General features: G+C 40.2%; 1 protein-coding gene across 3 annotated transcripts in view; it reads left to right on the forward strand.

Moving 5' to 3' along the window:
- LOC311150019 (ubiquitin conjugation factor E4 B-like) overlaps positions 1-12,834 on the forward strand; it is a 96,880-nt gene extending 84,046 nt beyond the window's left edge. For all 3 annotated transcript variants that reach the window (XM_084187259.1, XM_084187261.1, XM_084187260.1), the window contains exons 24-27: positions 273-464; positions 9,491-9,665; positions 12,213-12,359; positions 12,575-12,834. In XM_084187259.1, the coding sequence (XP_084043385.1) occupies positions 273-464; positions 9,491-9,665; positions 12,213-12,359; positions 12,575-12,642 (582 nt within the window). In that variant the 3' untranslated portion in view covers positions 12,643-12,834. The remainder of the gene's footprint in view (positions 1-272; positions 465-9,490; positions 9,666-12,212; positions 12,360-12,574) is intronic.
- The last annotated feature ends 3,167 nt before the right edge of the window (positions 12,835-16,001 follow it).

Genomic DNA, 16,001 nt, shown 5'->3' on the forward strand with positions numbered 1-16,001 from the left:
ATTTCTGCAATTTTGAATTCAGGCTGTAACAAAACTAAATGTGGAATAAGTCTTTGAAGGCGCTGTAACTTGCTTTCCTGTGATCTTGGCCCGGGCCAGTAGTTTTCACTTGGTACTGGCCCGGTGTGCCACTGGCAAATTTACCTGTAAGTCAAGCCCTGTACTGTTTAAAGCCTACTTCAATAATAACCTTAAACCATTCCTATTCATGGACGTAGATACACAATAAATATTTTTCCTGGTGACTGAACTTCCTGCTTTGTGCGTTCCAGGAGTTGGGGCCTCGTCTGGCGGCCATGCTGAACTTTAACCTCCAGCAGCTGTGCGGGCCCAAGTGCCGGGACCTGAAGGTGGAGAATCCAGAGAAGTACGGTTTTGAGCCCAAGAAGCTCCTAGACCAGCTTACTGACATTTACCTGCAACTTGACTGTGCCCGCTTCGCCAAGGCCATCGCCGACGACCAGGTAAACTGTAGTAGTCGCATACCTGGGTTTCAAATACTTTATTTGTGCTTGTTTGAGCTCGCCTGACTTAATAAATCAATAGAAAAGTCCCAAAACTGCAAACCCCGCCCATCTGGCAAGTATGAACCCATGTCTGAGTAGAAGTAGGCTCCATTAAATGTTTGTATGCATGCTCTACTGCAGGGTTCTTCAATTCCGGTCCTGGAGGGCCGAAACACCTCTGTTTTTCATCCTCTCCTTCTAATCAGGGGCTAATTCACACTAGGACACCAGGTGAGTGCAATTAACTACCAGGTAGAAATAAAAAACAGAAGTGTTTCGGCCCTCCAGGACCGGAATTGAAGAACCCTGCTCTACTGTATGTATTTTCTATACTGTATAACTTTGTTTACTGATGTATGACCAGAAATATTTAAAATGTATGACGAATACATTAATCTCAACTAATCTAAACCCCTGCTAAATAAAGATCTTTATACATTAAAATAACTCCGCAGGAAAGACCTTACTGCAGCCTAACTGAATATTGTGTACACATAGCAGGGAATCAAGAAGTAAAAGCAGTTCTACAGTCCCATGAAGCCCTGATTGGTGAAGTGCTTTAGAGACTGTAGTCCTCCTGGCAGGTTCTCCTATCTCAGCCAATTAACTCTGTAGTTCTGTCAGAGTCGTCATTGGGTTCTTGGTCACCTCCCTGACCAAGGTCCTTCATGCCCGGTTGCTCAGTTTGGTCGGACGGCCAGCTCTAGGTAGACTCTGGGTTGTTCCATATTTTTTTTAATTTCCCAATGATGGAGACCACTGTGCTCTTGGAAACTTCCAACACTCTAGAAATTGTTTTAGACCCTTCCCCAGATACAGTACAGTGCCATCGGAAAGTATTCAGACCCCCTTCACTTTTTCCACATTTTGTTACGTTACAACCTTATTCTAAAATGGATTGAATAAATAAAAATCCTCAGTAATCTACACACAATACCCCATAATGACAAAGCGAAAAGTTTTTGCAAATGTATTTAAAAAACAACAACAGATACCTTATTTACATAGGGATTCAGACCCTTTGCTATGCGACTCAAAATTGAGCTCAGGTGCATCCTGCTCCATTGATCATCCTTGAGATGTTTCTACAACTTGATTGGAGTCCAACTGTGGTAAATTCAATTGATTGGACATGATTTGGAAAGGCACACACCTGTCTATATAAGGACCCACAGTTGACCGTGCATGTCAGAGCAAAAACCAAGCCATGAGGTCGAAGGAATTGTCCGTAGAGCTCCGAGACCGGACTGTGTCGAGGCACATTTCTTCAGCATTGAAGGTCCCAGAGAACACAGTGGCCTCCATCATTCTTAAATGGAAAAAGTTTGGAACCACCGAGACTCTTCCTAGAGCTGGCCGCCCGGCCAAACTGAGCAATCGGGGGAGAAAGGCCTTGGTCAGGGAGGTGACCCAGAACCCTATGGTCACTCTGACAGAGCTCTTGAGTTCCTCTGTGGAGATGGGAGAAACTTTCAGAAGGACAACCATCTCTGCAGCACTCCACCAATCAGGCCTTTATGGTAGAGTGGCCAGACAGAAGCCACTCCTCAGTAAAAGGCACATGACAGCCCGCTTGGAGTATGCCAAAAGGCACCTAAAGGACAAGATTATCTGGTCTGATGAAACCAAGATTTAACTCTTTGGCCTGAATGCCAAGCATCACGTCTGGAGGAAACCTGGCACCATCCCTACGGTAAAGTATGGTGGTGGCAGCATCATGCTGTGGGGATATATTTCAGTGGCAGGGACTGGGAGACTAGTCAGGATCAAGGGAAAGTTGAATGGCGCAAAGTACAGAGAGATCCTTGATGAAAACCTGCTCCAGAGCACCCAGGATCTCAGACTGGGGCAAAGGTTCACCTTCCAACAGGACAACAACCATAAGAACACAGCCAAGACAACACAGGAGTGGCTTCTGGACAAGTCTCTGAATGTCATTGAGTGGCTCAGCCAGAGTCCGGACTTGAACCCAGTCGAACATCTCTGGAGAGACCTGAAAATAGCTGTGCAGCAACATTCCCCATCCAACCTGACAGAGCTAGAGAGGATCTGCAGAGAGGAATGGGAGAAACTCCCCAAATACAGGTGTTCCAAGCTTGTAGCGTCATACCCAAGAAGACTCAAGGCTGTAATCACTGCCAAAGGTGCTGCAACAAAGTACTGAGTAAAGGGTCTGAATAATAATGTCAATGTGAGATTTCAGTTTATTTTATTTTATACATTTGCAAAAATGTCTAAACCTGTTTTTGCTTTGTCATTATGGGGTATTGTGTGTAGATTGATGAGGGAAAAAACAATTTAATCAATTTTAGAATAAGGCTGTAACGTAACAAAATGTGGAAAAAGTCAAGGTCTACTTTCCGAATGCACTGTAAATGCTTCATCACAATTCTCTGAGATCTACGGACAGTTCCTTGGACTTCATGGTCGTTTCTGCTCTGACATGCACTGTCAACTGTGGGAGCTTTTATAGACAGGTGTGTTTCTTTCTAAATCATGTCCAGACAATTGAATTGGCCACAGGTGGACTCCAATCATGTTGTAGTGACATATCAAGGATGATCAACGGAAATTGGATCCACTTGAGCCCAATTTGTAGTGTCATAGCAAAGGGGTGTGAATACTTATGTAAATTAGATTTCTGTATTTCATTTTCAATAAATTTGCTTACATTTCTAAAAACATGTTTTCACTTTGTCTTTATGGGTTATTGTGTGTGTGTGTGTGTGTGTGTGTGTGTATGGGTAAACAAATATATATGTAATACATTTTGAATTCAGGCTGTAACACAACATAATGTGGAATAAGTCAAGGGGTATGAATACTCTCTAAAGGCACTGTACAGCATTTTAGATTTGAGATATTCATATTAGGCGACAGTACAGAATATCATATTTTATTTGAGGGTATTTTCATATACATCTGTTTTTACCCTTTAGAAATTAAAGCACTTTGCCTTCAGAAAGTATTCATACTCCTTGACTTATTCCACATTTTGTTATGTTAGTCTGAATTTAAAATGGATTAAATTGAGATGTTTTGTCACTTGCCTAAACACAATACCCTATAATGTCAAAGTGGAATTATATTTTTAGAAATGTTTACAAATTAAAATAAAAATGAACAGCTGAAATGTCTTGAGCCAATATGTACAGTATTCAACCCCTTTGTTATGGCTAGCATAAATAAGTTCAGGAGTAAAAATGTGCTTAACAAGTCAGTTGCATGGACTCACTCTGTGTGCAATAATAGTGTTTAACAAGATTTTTTAATGACTACCTCATCTCTGTACCCCACACATACAAGTTTCTGTAAGGTCCCTCAGTCGAGCAGGGAATTTCAAACACAGATTCAACCACAAAGACCAGGGAGGTTTACCAATGCCTCGCAAAGAAGGGCACCTATTGGTAGATGGGTAAAAAAATGTAAAAACCAGACATTGAATATCCCTTTGAGCATGGTGAAGTTATTAATTACACTTTGGATGGTGTATCCATACACCCAGTCACTACAAACATACAGGCGTCCTTCCTAACTCCGTTGCCGAAGAGGAAGGAAACCGCTCAGGGATTTCACCGTGAGGCCAATGGTGATTTTAAAACAGTTAAAGAGTTTAATGGCTGTGATAGAAGAAAATTGAGGATGGATCAACATCATTGTAGTTACTCCACAATACTAACCTAATTGACAGAGTGAAAAGAAAGAAGCCTGTACAGAATAAAAAACATTCCAAAACATGCGACTTGGCGCTAAAGTAATACTGCAAAAAAATGTGGCAATGCAATTTACTTTTTGTCCTGAATACAAAGTGTTATGTTTGGGGTAAATCCAATACAACACATTACTGAGTACCACTCTCCATATTTTCATGCATAGTGGTGGATGCATCATGTTATGGGTATGCTTGTAATCGTTAAGGACTGGGGAGTTTTTCAGGTTGAAAAGAAATGGAATGAAGCAAAATCCTAGAGGAAAACCTGGTTCAGTCTGCTTTCCACCAGACACTGGAAGATTAATTCACCTTTCAGCAGGACAATAACCTAAAACACAAGGCTAAATCTATACTGGAGTTGCTTACCAAGATGACAGTGAATGTTCCTGAGTGTCCGAGTTACAGTTTTGACTTAAATCTACTTGAAAATCTGTCAAAACCTGAAAATGGTTGTCTAGCAATGATCAACAACTGATTTGAAAGAGCTTGAATAATTTTTGTAAGAATAATGGGCAAATATTGCACAATCCAGGTGTGGAAAGCTCTTAGAGACTTACCTAGAAAGCTATAATCGCTGCCAAAGGTGCTTCTACAAAGTATTGACTCAGGGGTGTGAATACTTATGTAAATGAGATATTTGTGTATTTCATTATCAATACATTTGCAAACATTTCTAAAAACATGTTTTCACTTTGTCATTATGGGGTTATTGTGTGTAGATGGGTGAGAAAATATATTTAATCCATTTTGAATTTGGGCTGTAACACAACAAAATGTGGAATAAGTCAAGGGTTATGAATACTTTCCGAAGGCACTGTATATAGTCCCCCAAGGGTCGTTGCACCTCAAAAAACACAGAGGATTTCGACACCCATCTCAGATTGTTCTGAAATAGTTTCTGTAGTTAGAAAGAGATAAGATTAACATTCCTGAAACATTATTTTGTTTAAATGTAATTTGATCTGAGAAATTAAGCTAATTGATTGCACCCAAATTAGCCCTTTTTTAATTTATAGGATTCATATAATGTTCAATAAATATAGTACCTAACATCCGATTTGGACCATAATTCTTCCTAACAATGAGTAAGATATGAGGAATCCAATAAAATGATCAAAGGCCTCCCACGGATACCCCAACCCAACAACCAGTATACTGTAACCGTTCTCTGTCTGACAAGTAGTATGGAGGCTTGGAGTATTGCTTCTTCATCCTATGAAATGTATTCCCTCTGCGTCTGGTGACATTTCTTCCCCCCTGTTCAGAGAAATTTGCCATTGAAGTTGATTGCATTATTTACCATAAATGAATGTTAAGTACCAGGTTTTGCCCACTAAATGCCTCTGTTCCAGCTACTGCCACACCCTTTTAACCATTTTGTTGGTCTCTCGTGTTTAAAATGGATCACAACATTTTCTTTTAAACTTTGTCTCCAGGAAACGGCCCATCTGTGTGTGGTTTATTCCTTTCAAAAAAGTTCTGGATTAGTTAGACCATTCCTGGCGAAAAAGCAAGCCATTAGGCTACAGTAGTTCTAATGGTTTCAATATTATGGTCTTTAATAATGGTAAAAGTCCCAAACACACACACAGTATAGTGTTTTGTAATGGTATTGGGTTTAATGGTAAATGTCACTAATCACACTACATATAGATATGTTTTCGAATAGTTTTATTGATAAACATTACTGCCATGCCATTGCAATATATAATTAGGGATGAAAATGTCGGTCAATTTGCTGCCGACTAACCGACCCTCAAACATTTTTAAAAAATGCATCCAAACTGTAAAATGATGTGACGAACAGAAAATGGCTTACTATCCATGCATACAAGGAACTTACATTTTTAATTAAGAGCTTAATGGAAACATGCAACAATAGCAAGCCTATCATCTTACAGTCAAAATGATATAGCCTATTATTGAACATGCAACTCCTGTAATGAAGCAGCTAATAAAATGTAAATTTCAAACATTTACCAAAAGGCAATTCGCGGGAAAACACAGTTCTAAACAGAGCACAGCGCGTGGTTCCATATATGAGAGATGAAAATCTCCATTAGAACTTAGAAAGATGGGGAATCTAATAGCAACAACTAGGATGGGTTGCTAATATGACTAGGATTGTGCCCTTGTCTTCTGGACAACTAAAGAAAGTTGATATGAAAACCAATAGAAACAGTAGAAAAATGGTTAATGGCATGAGGAAGTCTATAGAAAAATTGCCTCCGCGTTTCTATGGTTAGATTTTCGCTAGGCTACTTTGAAGCAAAGTAAGACATGAGTCATTATTTGAAGTAAAGTAAAACGTTCATGTATCAAACAATTATACTGCCTCAAGCTCACGTTGCAAAGTGGTGGGTGATGTGCTGTTAGCCTGCCTACCGTTGACTATAGCCTATGCACTCGAGAGGCATGCTTGAATTACGAGTTGAGATTGAGAACCAATAATACTAGCTATTTTTAAATCGTGGCCTTCCCCCAACAATGTTTGACATTAGTTTGCATTTAGAATGGTTATTTGTTGCGCAATGACTGGGTTTATAAAAGCACGTTTTACTCCAGTACCAGCTTTTTGAGGAGGTGCTCTCACGCGGTCTGACAGTTGATAGGTTATTTCGCTCCTCAAACTAGACTCTGTATGCTGTGCGAAAATACACACGTGCCAATTTAATTCCACTAAATTATTCAAATGAACCTATAGACCAATAAGCATGACCGGTCAAATATTTGATGGCTAACCTTTTAACGGTTAACCGTTAACATCCCTATATATAATTGTATTATTTTATTAGCGGTTGGCACAACATTTTATTCACTAGCCCATTTCTCCATCAATGTTTTCGGCTTGTAGCCAAAGTCTTCATATGATAATTGCACTATAGGGATAGTTTTCTCAGAAAGCTGCCATTTGTTGGACTAGGTTGCATTAGGTTGCTAAAGCCGGATGTACAATACACAAAATTAAAAATCCTTAAATCGCTGAGCCTCTCACATTAAAGACCATCTTTTCTGTAGTTTTTTTTTGTCTTGCCAACGTAGTGTTGCTCACACTAGATGATGTAGCACAGACAGGGGTCACACACTACAAGATTCTTCACTTGGTCGTGAGGATTCTTGATACCACGCTGTCTCGCAAAAACAATGATGTGATAAAATTTTACGTAGCTACAACGAGCTGTGGCTCAAAGCTGCCTCATAAACGTTTTCAGTAAGACATTCACACTTGCCGTACAGAGTTGAAATATCTAGCCAGCATTTTTAATTGAATAACATTACTTGTGAACGTCAGAGCTGTAAGGACTTGAGACTTTGGCAAGTACAAACGCATACTAGTAGTAGGCCTAGTCATCGCTCCTGCTTGAGAGTCTACACATTCTGGGTGACGCGAAACAACTTAATCTCACTGGCTTCTTCTCTGGTGAGCTCTCATTGGTTACTGCTGATCACCATTCTCAAAACTTGTTGTTGCACACTACAAGAGCATTGCAGATTTTGTGCCGATAAAATCAAATGTTTGAAAATATTGGGAAAGTCTGGGACTGCTCAAAGATGAGATCAGTAGCCCTCAGTTTGCGTCTCTGACCCGCTCACATTAAACGAGCGTCTGTGAAGGCCGCGCGCCCCTAGTAGGCAAAGACAGGGATTTTGTCTCCCATCTCAAAAACTTGTCTGGCACTGCTAAATTGCCAAAATTGTGTAATGTACACCCGGCTTAGGAGACGGACAAACTGAATTGCTTTCATAGAGGACTGGCTTGACTTGTGAGGATGACCACAAAATGTATTTTCATCATGAGAAAAAGCTATTGGTTTTCGACCCAAAGTTGCAAAGAACATGTTGTGATCCATTTAATAAACACTAGACCAGCAAAATTGATAAAAGTGTATGGCAGTAGCAGGAACATCGGCATCTTGTTAGTAGGCAAAACCTGGTACTTAACACTAATTTATGGTAAATAATGCAAGCAACTTCAATGGCTATTTCCTCTGAACAGGCGGAAAAAAACATCACCAGATACACAAGGGAATACATTACATAGGATGAAGAAGCAATACTTAAAGACGCAGCTCCATACTACTTGTCAGACATGGAGAACTGATACTGTATACCGGTTATTGGGGTGTGATTGGTGTGGGGGTCCGTGGGTGGCTTTTGACCATTTTATTGTATTCCACGGCTTACTCAATGGTAGGATGTTGGGTACTATATTTATTGAATATTATGTGAATCCCACAAATTAAAAAGGGCCAATTTGGGTGCAATCAATTATCTTATTTTCTCATAGATTTCATTTCAACAAAATAGTGTTACAGGAAAGCTAATGTTATCTGTTCGGAAATCGTTTCTGTTGTTAGAAACAATCAGAGATGTTCATAAATTAGTTTTAAAGTACCAGTACCATGGCTTTCTGAAATTACATGGAACCACTCTTCATTTGTATTTGGACAAATTCACTTATAGTGTATTAAAGTAGTCAAAAGTTTAGTATTTGGTCTCATATACCTTGCATGCAATGACTACATCAAGCTTGTGACTACAAACTTGTTGGATACATTTACGGTTTGTTTTGGTTGTGTTTTGCCCAATAGGAACTGAATGGTGAGTAATGTATTGTGCCATTTTGGATTCACTTTTATTGTAAGAAGGAATAGAATATATTTCTGAACACATTGTGGATAATGATGAGTGAGAAAGTTAGAGGCACAAAGATCATACCCCCCAAAAAATGTAACTTCTCCCCTGTTATTGCTAATAGTGAGAGGTTAGTGTGTTTTGTTGTAGCCTCTGAACGGCATCTCACTCATTATTCATGATTTTTCTTAATCATGGTGTTATCAGGATTAATTTGAAGAGTTCAGAAATATCTTATCTACTCAATTACTCACCGTTCAGTTACTATTGGGCAAAACATAACCCAAAATAAACTGCAAATGCATCCGAGTTTGTAGTCACAACAAGGAATATGGGACCAAATACTAATCTTTTGACTACTTTAATACAGTAAGTGAATTTGTCCAAATACTTATGACTTATTCACCTGGGGGGGGAACTAGATACACAAAGTGCTTTCATTTCTAAATGGTAAAACAGATATGTATGAAAATACCCTGAAATAAAAGGTGACATTCTGTACTGTCGCCTTGAATAAAACATTTGATCTCAAATCCAAAATGCGGGGAGGGATCTACTGTTGCAGAACGTTTTGCTATGGTGTGCAGTAATGAATACTCCTAAGGCTTACATGGTGTTCTTTCTCTCCCCTTTCCAGCGGTCATACAGCCGAGAGCTCTTTGAGGAAGTGATTTCCAAGATGAAGAAAGCCGGCATCAAGTCCACCATCGCCATTGAAAAATTCAAGCTGCTATCGGAGAAGGTGGAGGAGATAGTCGCCAGGAACTCTCAGTCCGAAATGGACTACAGTGACGCACCTGATGAGTTTAAAGGCAAGTGTTCAACCTTTCCAGTGTTCAAACTCGAAAGTGTTTAAAATCACTTTCTAGTGTTCAAACTGGCAAGTTTTGGAACTTCAAAAATATATTTTTATTTTGAGTTACTAATTGCCCTTGACCGCAGTGGCATGTTCATTTGGATGCAACGTCGCAGTAAGATTTGGCACAGTCCTCTATTCCACATTAGGCCTACTACAGCACCGTGTCTGTTCTGTACATTACGTATCTATCTGCAATGTTCTGAACGTCCGTAGGATTTTTTCATAATGAGTAAGACCAGGACTTGGGTCAAAAGAGCTGACTTCAATCAGTTCGATTGGGACGTAAAAGGAAGACCCTCTATCGTGGTAAAATTCCAGACATTTTGTGAGTAATGAGGGTCACACAGACAGCGTCCTTTAGTTGCCTTTTGGCAAACACCAAGCAGGCTGTCATGTGCCTTTTACTGAGGAGTGGCTTCCACCTGGCCACTCTACCATAAAGGCCTGATTGGTGGAGTGCTGCAGAGATGGTTGTCCTTCTGGAAGGTTCTCCCATCTCCACAGAGGAACTCTGGAGCTCTGTCAGAGTGACCATCGGGTTCTTGGTCACATCCCTGACCACGGCCCTTCTTCCCGATTGCTCAGTTTGGCTGGGCGGCCAGCTCTAGGAAGAGTCTTGATTGTTCCAAACTTCTTCCATTTAAGAATGATGGAGGCCACTGTGTTTACATTTACATTTTAGTCATTTAGCAGACGCTCTTATCCAGAGCGACTTACAGTTAGTGAGTGCATACATTATTATTTATACTGGCCCCCTGTAGGAAATGAACCCACAACCCTGGTGTTGCAAATGCCATGCTCTACCAACTGAGCTACATCCCTGCCGACCATTCCCTCCCCTACCCTGGACGCGCAGGGCCAATTATGCGCCGCCCTATGGGTCTACGACAGAGCCTGGATACGAACCAGGATCTCTAGTGGCACAGCTAGCACTGCGATGCAGTGCCTTAGACCACTGCGCCACTCGGGAGGTGTTCTTGGGGACCTTCAATGCTGCAGACATTTTTTGGTACCCTTCCCCAGATCTGTGCCTCGACACAATCCTGTCTCGGAGCTCTACAGACAATTCCTTCATGGCTTGGTTTTTGCTCTGACAAGCACGGTCAACTGTGGGACCTTATATAGACAGGTGTGTGCCTTTCCAAATCATGTCCAATCAATTGAATTTACCACAGGTGGACTCCAATGAAGTTGTAGAAACGTCTCAAGGATGATCAATGGAAACAGGATGCACCTGAGCTCAATTTTGAGTCTCATAGCAAGGGGTCTGAATACTTATGTAAATAAGGTATTTCTGTTGTATTTTTTATGCATTTTCAGAATGTCTAAATGGGGTATTGTGTGTAGATTGATGAAGGAAAACAATTATTTAATCAATTTTAAAATAAGGCTGTAACATAAAAAAAAGGGAAGTGGTCTGAATACTGTCCGAATGCACTGTATATGCTATGTGTAATGTGAATAACATTTACCATTAGACCATACATCGAATAATAATTCAAGGAATATTACTCAGAAATATACTGTTTGTATCCATTTCAAAGTAATCAGATGTATTACAGTTATGTAATAAGAATACTATTATCAAATGGTACGTACCAGAAGTATTCAATGTCAAAAGATACAAAATATCTCAAAGTATAAAATACACTATTGTGTAACGGAACACTACACCAGGAGAGTGGTTTACAATGGCTCCATGTGCAAAGTTTCCACCCATCTTTTATTCTTCCCAGAGCGCCAAATCTCAGTATCTCCCATCGTCTAATTCTAATCACTTTGTTTGGCCAAAACAATAAACAAAAGGCATAAAAGCACCACACGCATTCTTCAACCTCAATTATCTAAATGATAGGACATCTGTGTCGCTCCCTCTTTGAACTGACCGCCGTCCGACAAACAGATTAAGACAGTAACTCGGTAAAAATACATCTATAGCACTTACAATATAAGAAAACCTGTCAAAATTCACAGCTGGTTATGAACTCTTGAAACAATCCAAACACGACAATTTAATTCACACAGTAACATTAATTTAGTCTATTCAAGTTTTCATCTGTCTTCACACCACCGTCGGTGTCCGTGCTCCCAGGGAACGTCCCGCCACGGATAAGGTGTGTTTGACTTTTGTGATAGCGAACATATGGTCAGCCATCCAGACAATGCCATAAATCGCGATTGAGTCCTCACATGTAACATAAAACGTGTAACATATAAAACCCTCTACCACAGTACAGCCACCTCTCGACATTTCAATAAAGGACACAACTTTTAATTTAAAGATAATTAATTACATTATCTTAATCAAGATTTCTTTGCATACGTTTCTGAAGTCTGTGCTTTGATTTGAGCATAGACACATGCATGCAAAAATAATTGCAGAGAACTTAATAACAATGTCTGAAGAGAGGAAAGTATATTTAGATTTTATGAATTTCATTTTAATTGAAGATAAAATGTAATTTTATCTTTGTTTGTCTGTGTATGTGTGTGTCCACAGACCCTCTGATGGACACCCTAATGACTGACCCTGTGATACTGCCCTCTGGGAACATCATGGACCGAGCCATCATCCTCCGCCACCTTCTCAACTCCTCCACTGACCCCTTTAACAGACAGCCTCTCAACGAAAGCATGCTGGAGTCACGTATGTACACACACACACACACAGCATGGTCTTCCAGTCAACAGTTGGTCACATAAAGAAAAAAGGGGACCAGCACTCGATAACTGCAATTTAAGTCTTTGTTTATTTTCCATTTTCTTTTAGGCAACATGTCCTACTAGCATACCTTATTAACTGTTAAGGTCCCCAGGGGGTTGTGGTCACGTTTTGCTGTGTCATTGTGTCTTTATTCACAGTCCCTGAACTGAAGGAGAGGATCCAGGCATGGATGAGAGAGAAGCAAGGCCAGGGACGTTTCCTCTAGTGACACCCCCAACCCCCAACTCCGGGGGTAAGGGATGTTACCACCACACCTGAATTCAATACCATCAACAACAACAAAAAAGACAAAAAAACCTGATGAGATTTTTCTCCCTTTATCCTTATTTTCTCGGATCGTCATCTAAAGGCCCTTGGCGCTAAAATGAAACAATAAAATTACGACTTTTAAAAGGTTTTTGCTCATGACTTTGTGTGTATATATCTACATACAGTTGAAGTCGGAAGTTTGCATACACTTAGGTTGGAGACTTTAAAACTCGTTTTTCAACCACTACACACATTTCTTGTTAACAAACTATAGTTTTGGCAAGTCGGTTAGGACATCTATATCTACTTTGTGCATGACAAGTAATTTTTCCAACAATTGCTTACAGACATATTATTTCACTTATAATTCACTGTATCACAATTCCAGTGGGTCAGAAGTTTACATACACTGAGTTGACTGTGCCTTTAAACAGCTTGGAAAATTCCAGAAAATGATGTCATGGCTTTAGAAGCTTCTGATAGGCTAATTGACATCATTTGAGTCAATTGGAGGTGTACCTGTGGCTGTATTTCAAGGCCTACCTTCAAACTCAGTGCCTCTTTGCTTGACATCATGGGAAAATCAAAAGAAATCAGCCAAGACCTCAGAGAAATTGTAGACCTCCACAAGTCTGGTTCATCCTTAGGAGCAATTTCCAAACGCCTGAAGGTACCACGTTCATCTGTACAAACAATAGTACGCAAGTATAAACACCATGGCACCACGCAGCCGTCATACCGCTCAGGAAGGAGACGCGTTCTGTCTCCTAGAGATGAACGTACTTTGGTGCAAAAAGTGCAAATCAATCCCAGAACAGCAGCAAAGGACCTTGTGAAGATGCTGGAGGAAACAGGTACAAAAGTATCTATATCCACAGTAAAACGAGTCCTATATCGACAGAACCTGAAAGGCCGCTCAGCAAGGAAGAAGCCACTGCTCCAAAACCGCCATAAAAAAGCCAGACTACAGTTTGCAACTGCACATGGGGACAAAGATCATACTTTTTGGAGAAATGTCCTCTGGTCTGATGAAACAAAAATAGAACTGTTTGGCCATCGTTATGTTTGGAGGAAACTGGGGGATGCTTGCAAGCCGAAGAACACCATCCCAACCGTGAAGCACAGGGGTGGCAGCATCATGCTGTGGGGGTGTTTTGATGCAGGTGGGACTGGTGCACTTCACAAAATTGATGGCATCATGAGGAAGGAAAATGATGTGGATATATTGAAGCAACATTTCAAGACATCAGTCAGGAAGTTAAAGCTTGGTCGCAAATGGGTCTTCCAAATGGACAATGACCCCAAGCATACTTCCAAAGTTGTGGCAAAATGGCTTAAGGACAACAAAGTCAAGGTATTGGAGTGGCCATCACAAAGCCCTGACCTCAATCCTATAGACAATTTGTGGGCAGAACTGAAAAAGCATGTGCGAGCAAGGCCTACAAACCTGACTCAGATACACCAGCTCTGTCAGGAGGAATGGGCCAGAATTCACCCAACTTATTGTGGGAAGCTTGTGGAAGGCTACCCGAAACATTTACCCAAGTTAAACAATTTAAAGGCAATGCTACCAATTACTAATTGAGTGTATGTAAACTTCTGACCCACTGGGAATGTGATGAAAGAAATAAAAGCTTAAATAAATCATTCGCTCTACTATTATTCTGACATTTCACATTCTTAAAATAAAGTGGTGATCCTAACTGACCTAAGACAGGGAATTTGTATTAGGATTAAAAGTCAGGAATTGTGAAAAACTGAGTTTAAATGTATTTGGCTAAGGTGTACGTAAACCTCCGACTTCAACTGTATACATATATTTGACGAAGTGAATGCATATAACGCTGCAAGGATAAGCAGTTGTCACAGCCTACAGGTTTTATAGGTTTTTAGCAGCAGAATGCATTCAATCGCTTTATTCATTGTTTATTTTGTTCTCAGTTTTGTAAGACTTTATGTATACTTAATTAATACATTTCAGCTATACAAAGGGGAGGGTGATACATTTAGGATTTGGGAATGGGGATCCATTTTGGTTAAGTCTTGGTAGTGAAACTTTCACTGAACAAAAATATAAAAATAACATGCAACAACTTCTAAGATTTTACTGAGTTCATAAAAGTTATTTTTGTCTATCAACAATGACAAGCCACCGGGGTCTGACAACTTGGATGGAAATTACTGATTATAATAGCGGACAATATTGCCACTCCTATTTTCCATATCTTCAATGTAAACCTTCTGTAAAGTGTATGCTCTCAGGCCTGGAGGGAAGCAAAAGTTATTCCCCTTCCGAAGAATAGTAAAGCCCCCTTTATTGGCTCAAATAGCCAACCAATCAGCCTGTTACCAACCCTTAGTAAACTTTTGGAAAAAATGGTGTTTGACCAGACACAATGCTATTTTACAGTAAACAAATTGACCAGACTTTCAGTACGCTTACAGGGAAGGACATTCAACAAGCACAGCACTTACACAAGTGACTGATGATTGGCTGATAGAAATTGATGATAAAAAGATTGTTGTGGCTGTTTTGTTAGACTTCAGTACGGCTTTTGACATTATCGATCATAGTCTGTTGCTGGAAAAACGTATGTGTAATGGCTTTACAGCCTCTGCTATATTGTGGATAAAGAGTTACCTATCTAACAGAACACAGAGGGAGTTCTTTAATGGAAGCTTCTCCAACATAATCCAGGTGGAATCAGGAATTCCCCAGGGCAGCTGTCTAGGCCCCTTACTTTTTTCAATCTTTTTACTAACGACATGCCACTGGCTTTGAGTGTGTCTAGCTGACTCAACACTATACACGTCAGCTACTACAGTGACTGAAATGACTAAGACTTAACAAAGAGCTGGAGTTAGTTTCAGAACGGGTGGAAAGGAATAAGTTAGTCCTACATATTTCAAACTAAAAGCATTGTATTTGTGACAAATCATTCACTAAACCCTAAACCTCAACTAAATCTTGTAATGAATCATCTGGAAATTGAGCAAACTGAGGTGACTAAACTGCTTGGCGTAACCCTGGATTGTAAATTCATGGTCAAAACATATTGATATATTAGTAGCTAGGATGGGGAGAAGTCTGTCCATAATAAAGCACTGCTCTGCCTTCTTAACAGCACTATCAACAAGGCAGGTCCTACAGGCCCTAGTTTTGTCACACCTGGACTACTGTTCAGTCGTGTGGTCAGGTGCCACAAAGAGGGACTTAGGAAAATTTCAAGTGGCTCAGAACAGTGCAGCACTGCTGGCCCTTGGATGTACACAGAGAGCTAACATTTAATAATATGCATGTCAATCTCTCCTGGC

This window comes from Coregonus lavaretus (assembly GCF_964263955.1).
Source record: "Coregonus lavaretus genome assembly, chromosome: 22".
Lineage (NCBI taxonomy): Eukaryota > Metazoa > Chordata > Actinopteri > Salmoniformes > Salmonidae > Coregonus > Coregonus lavaretus.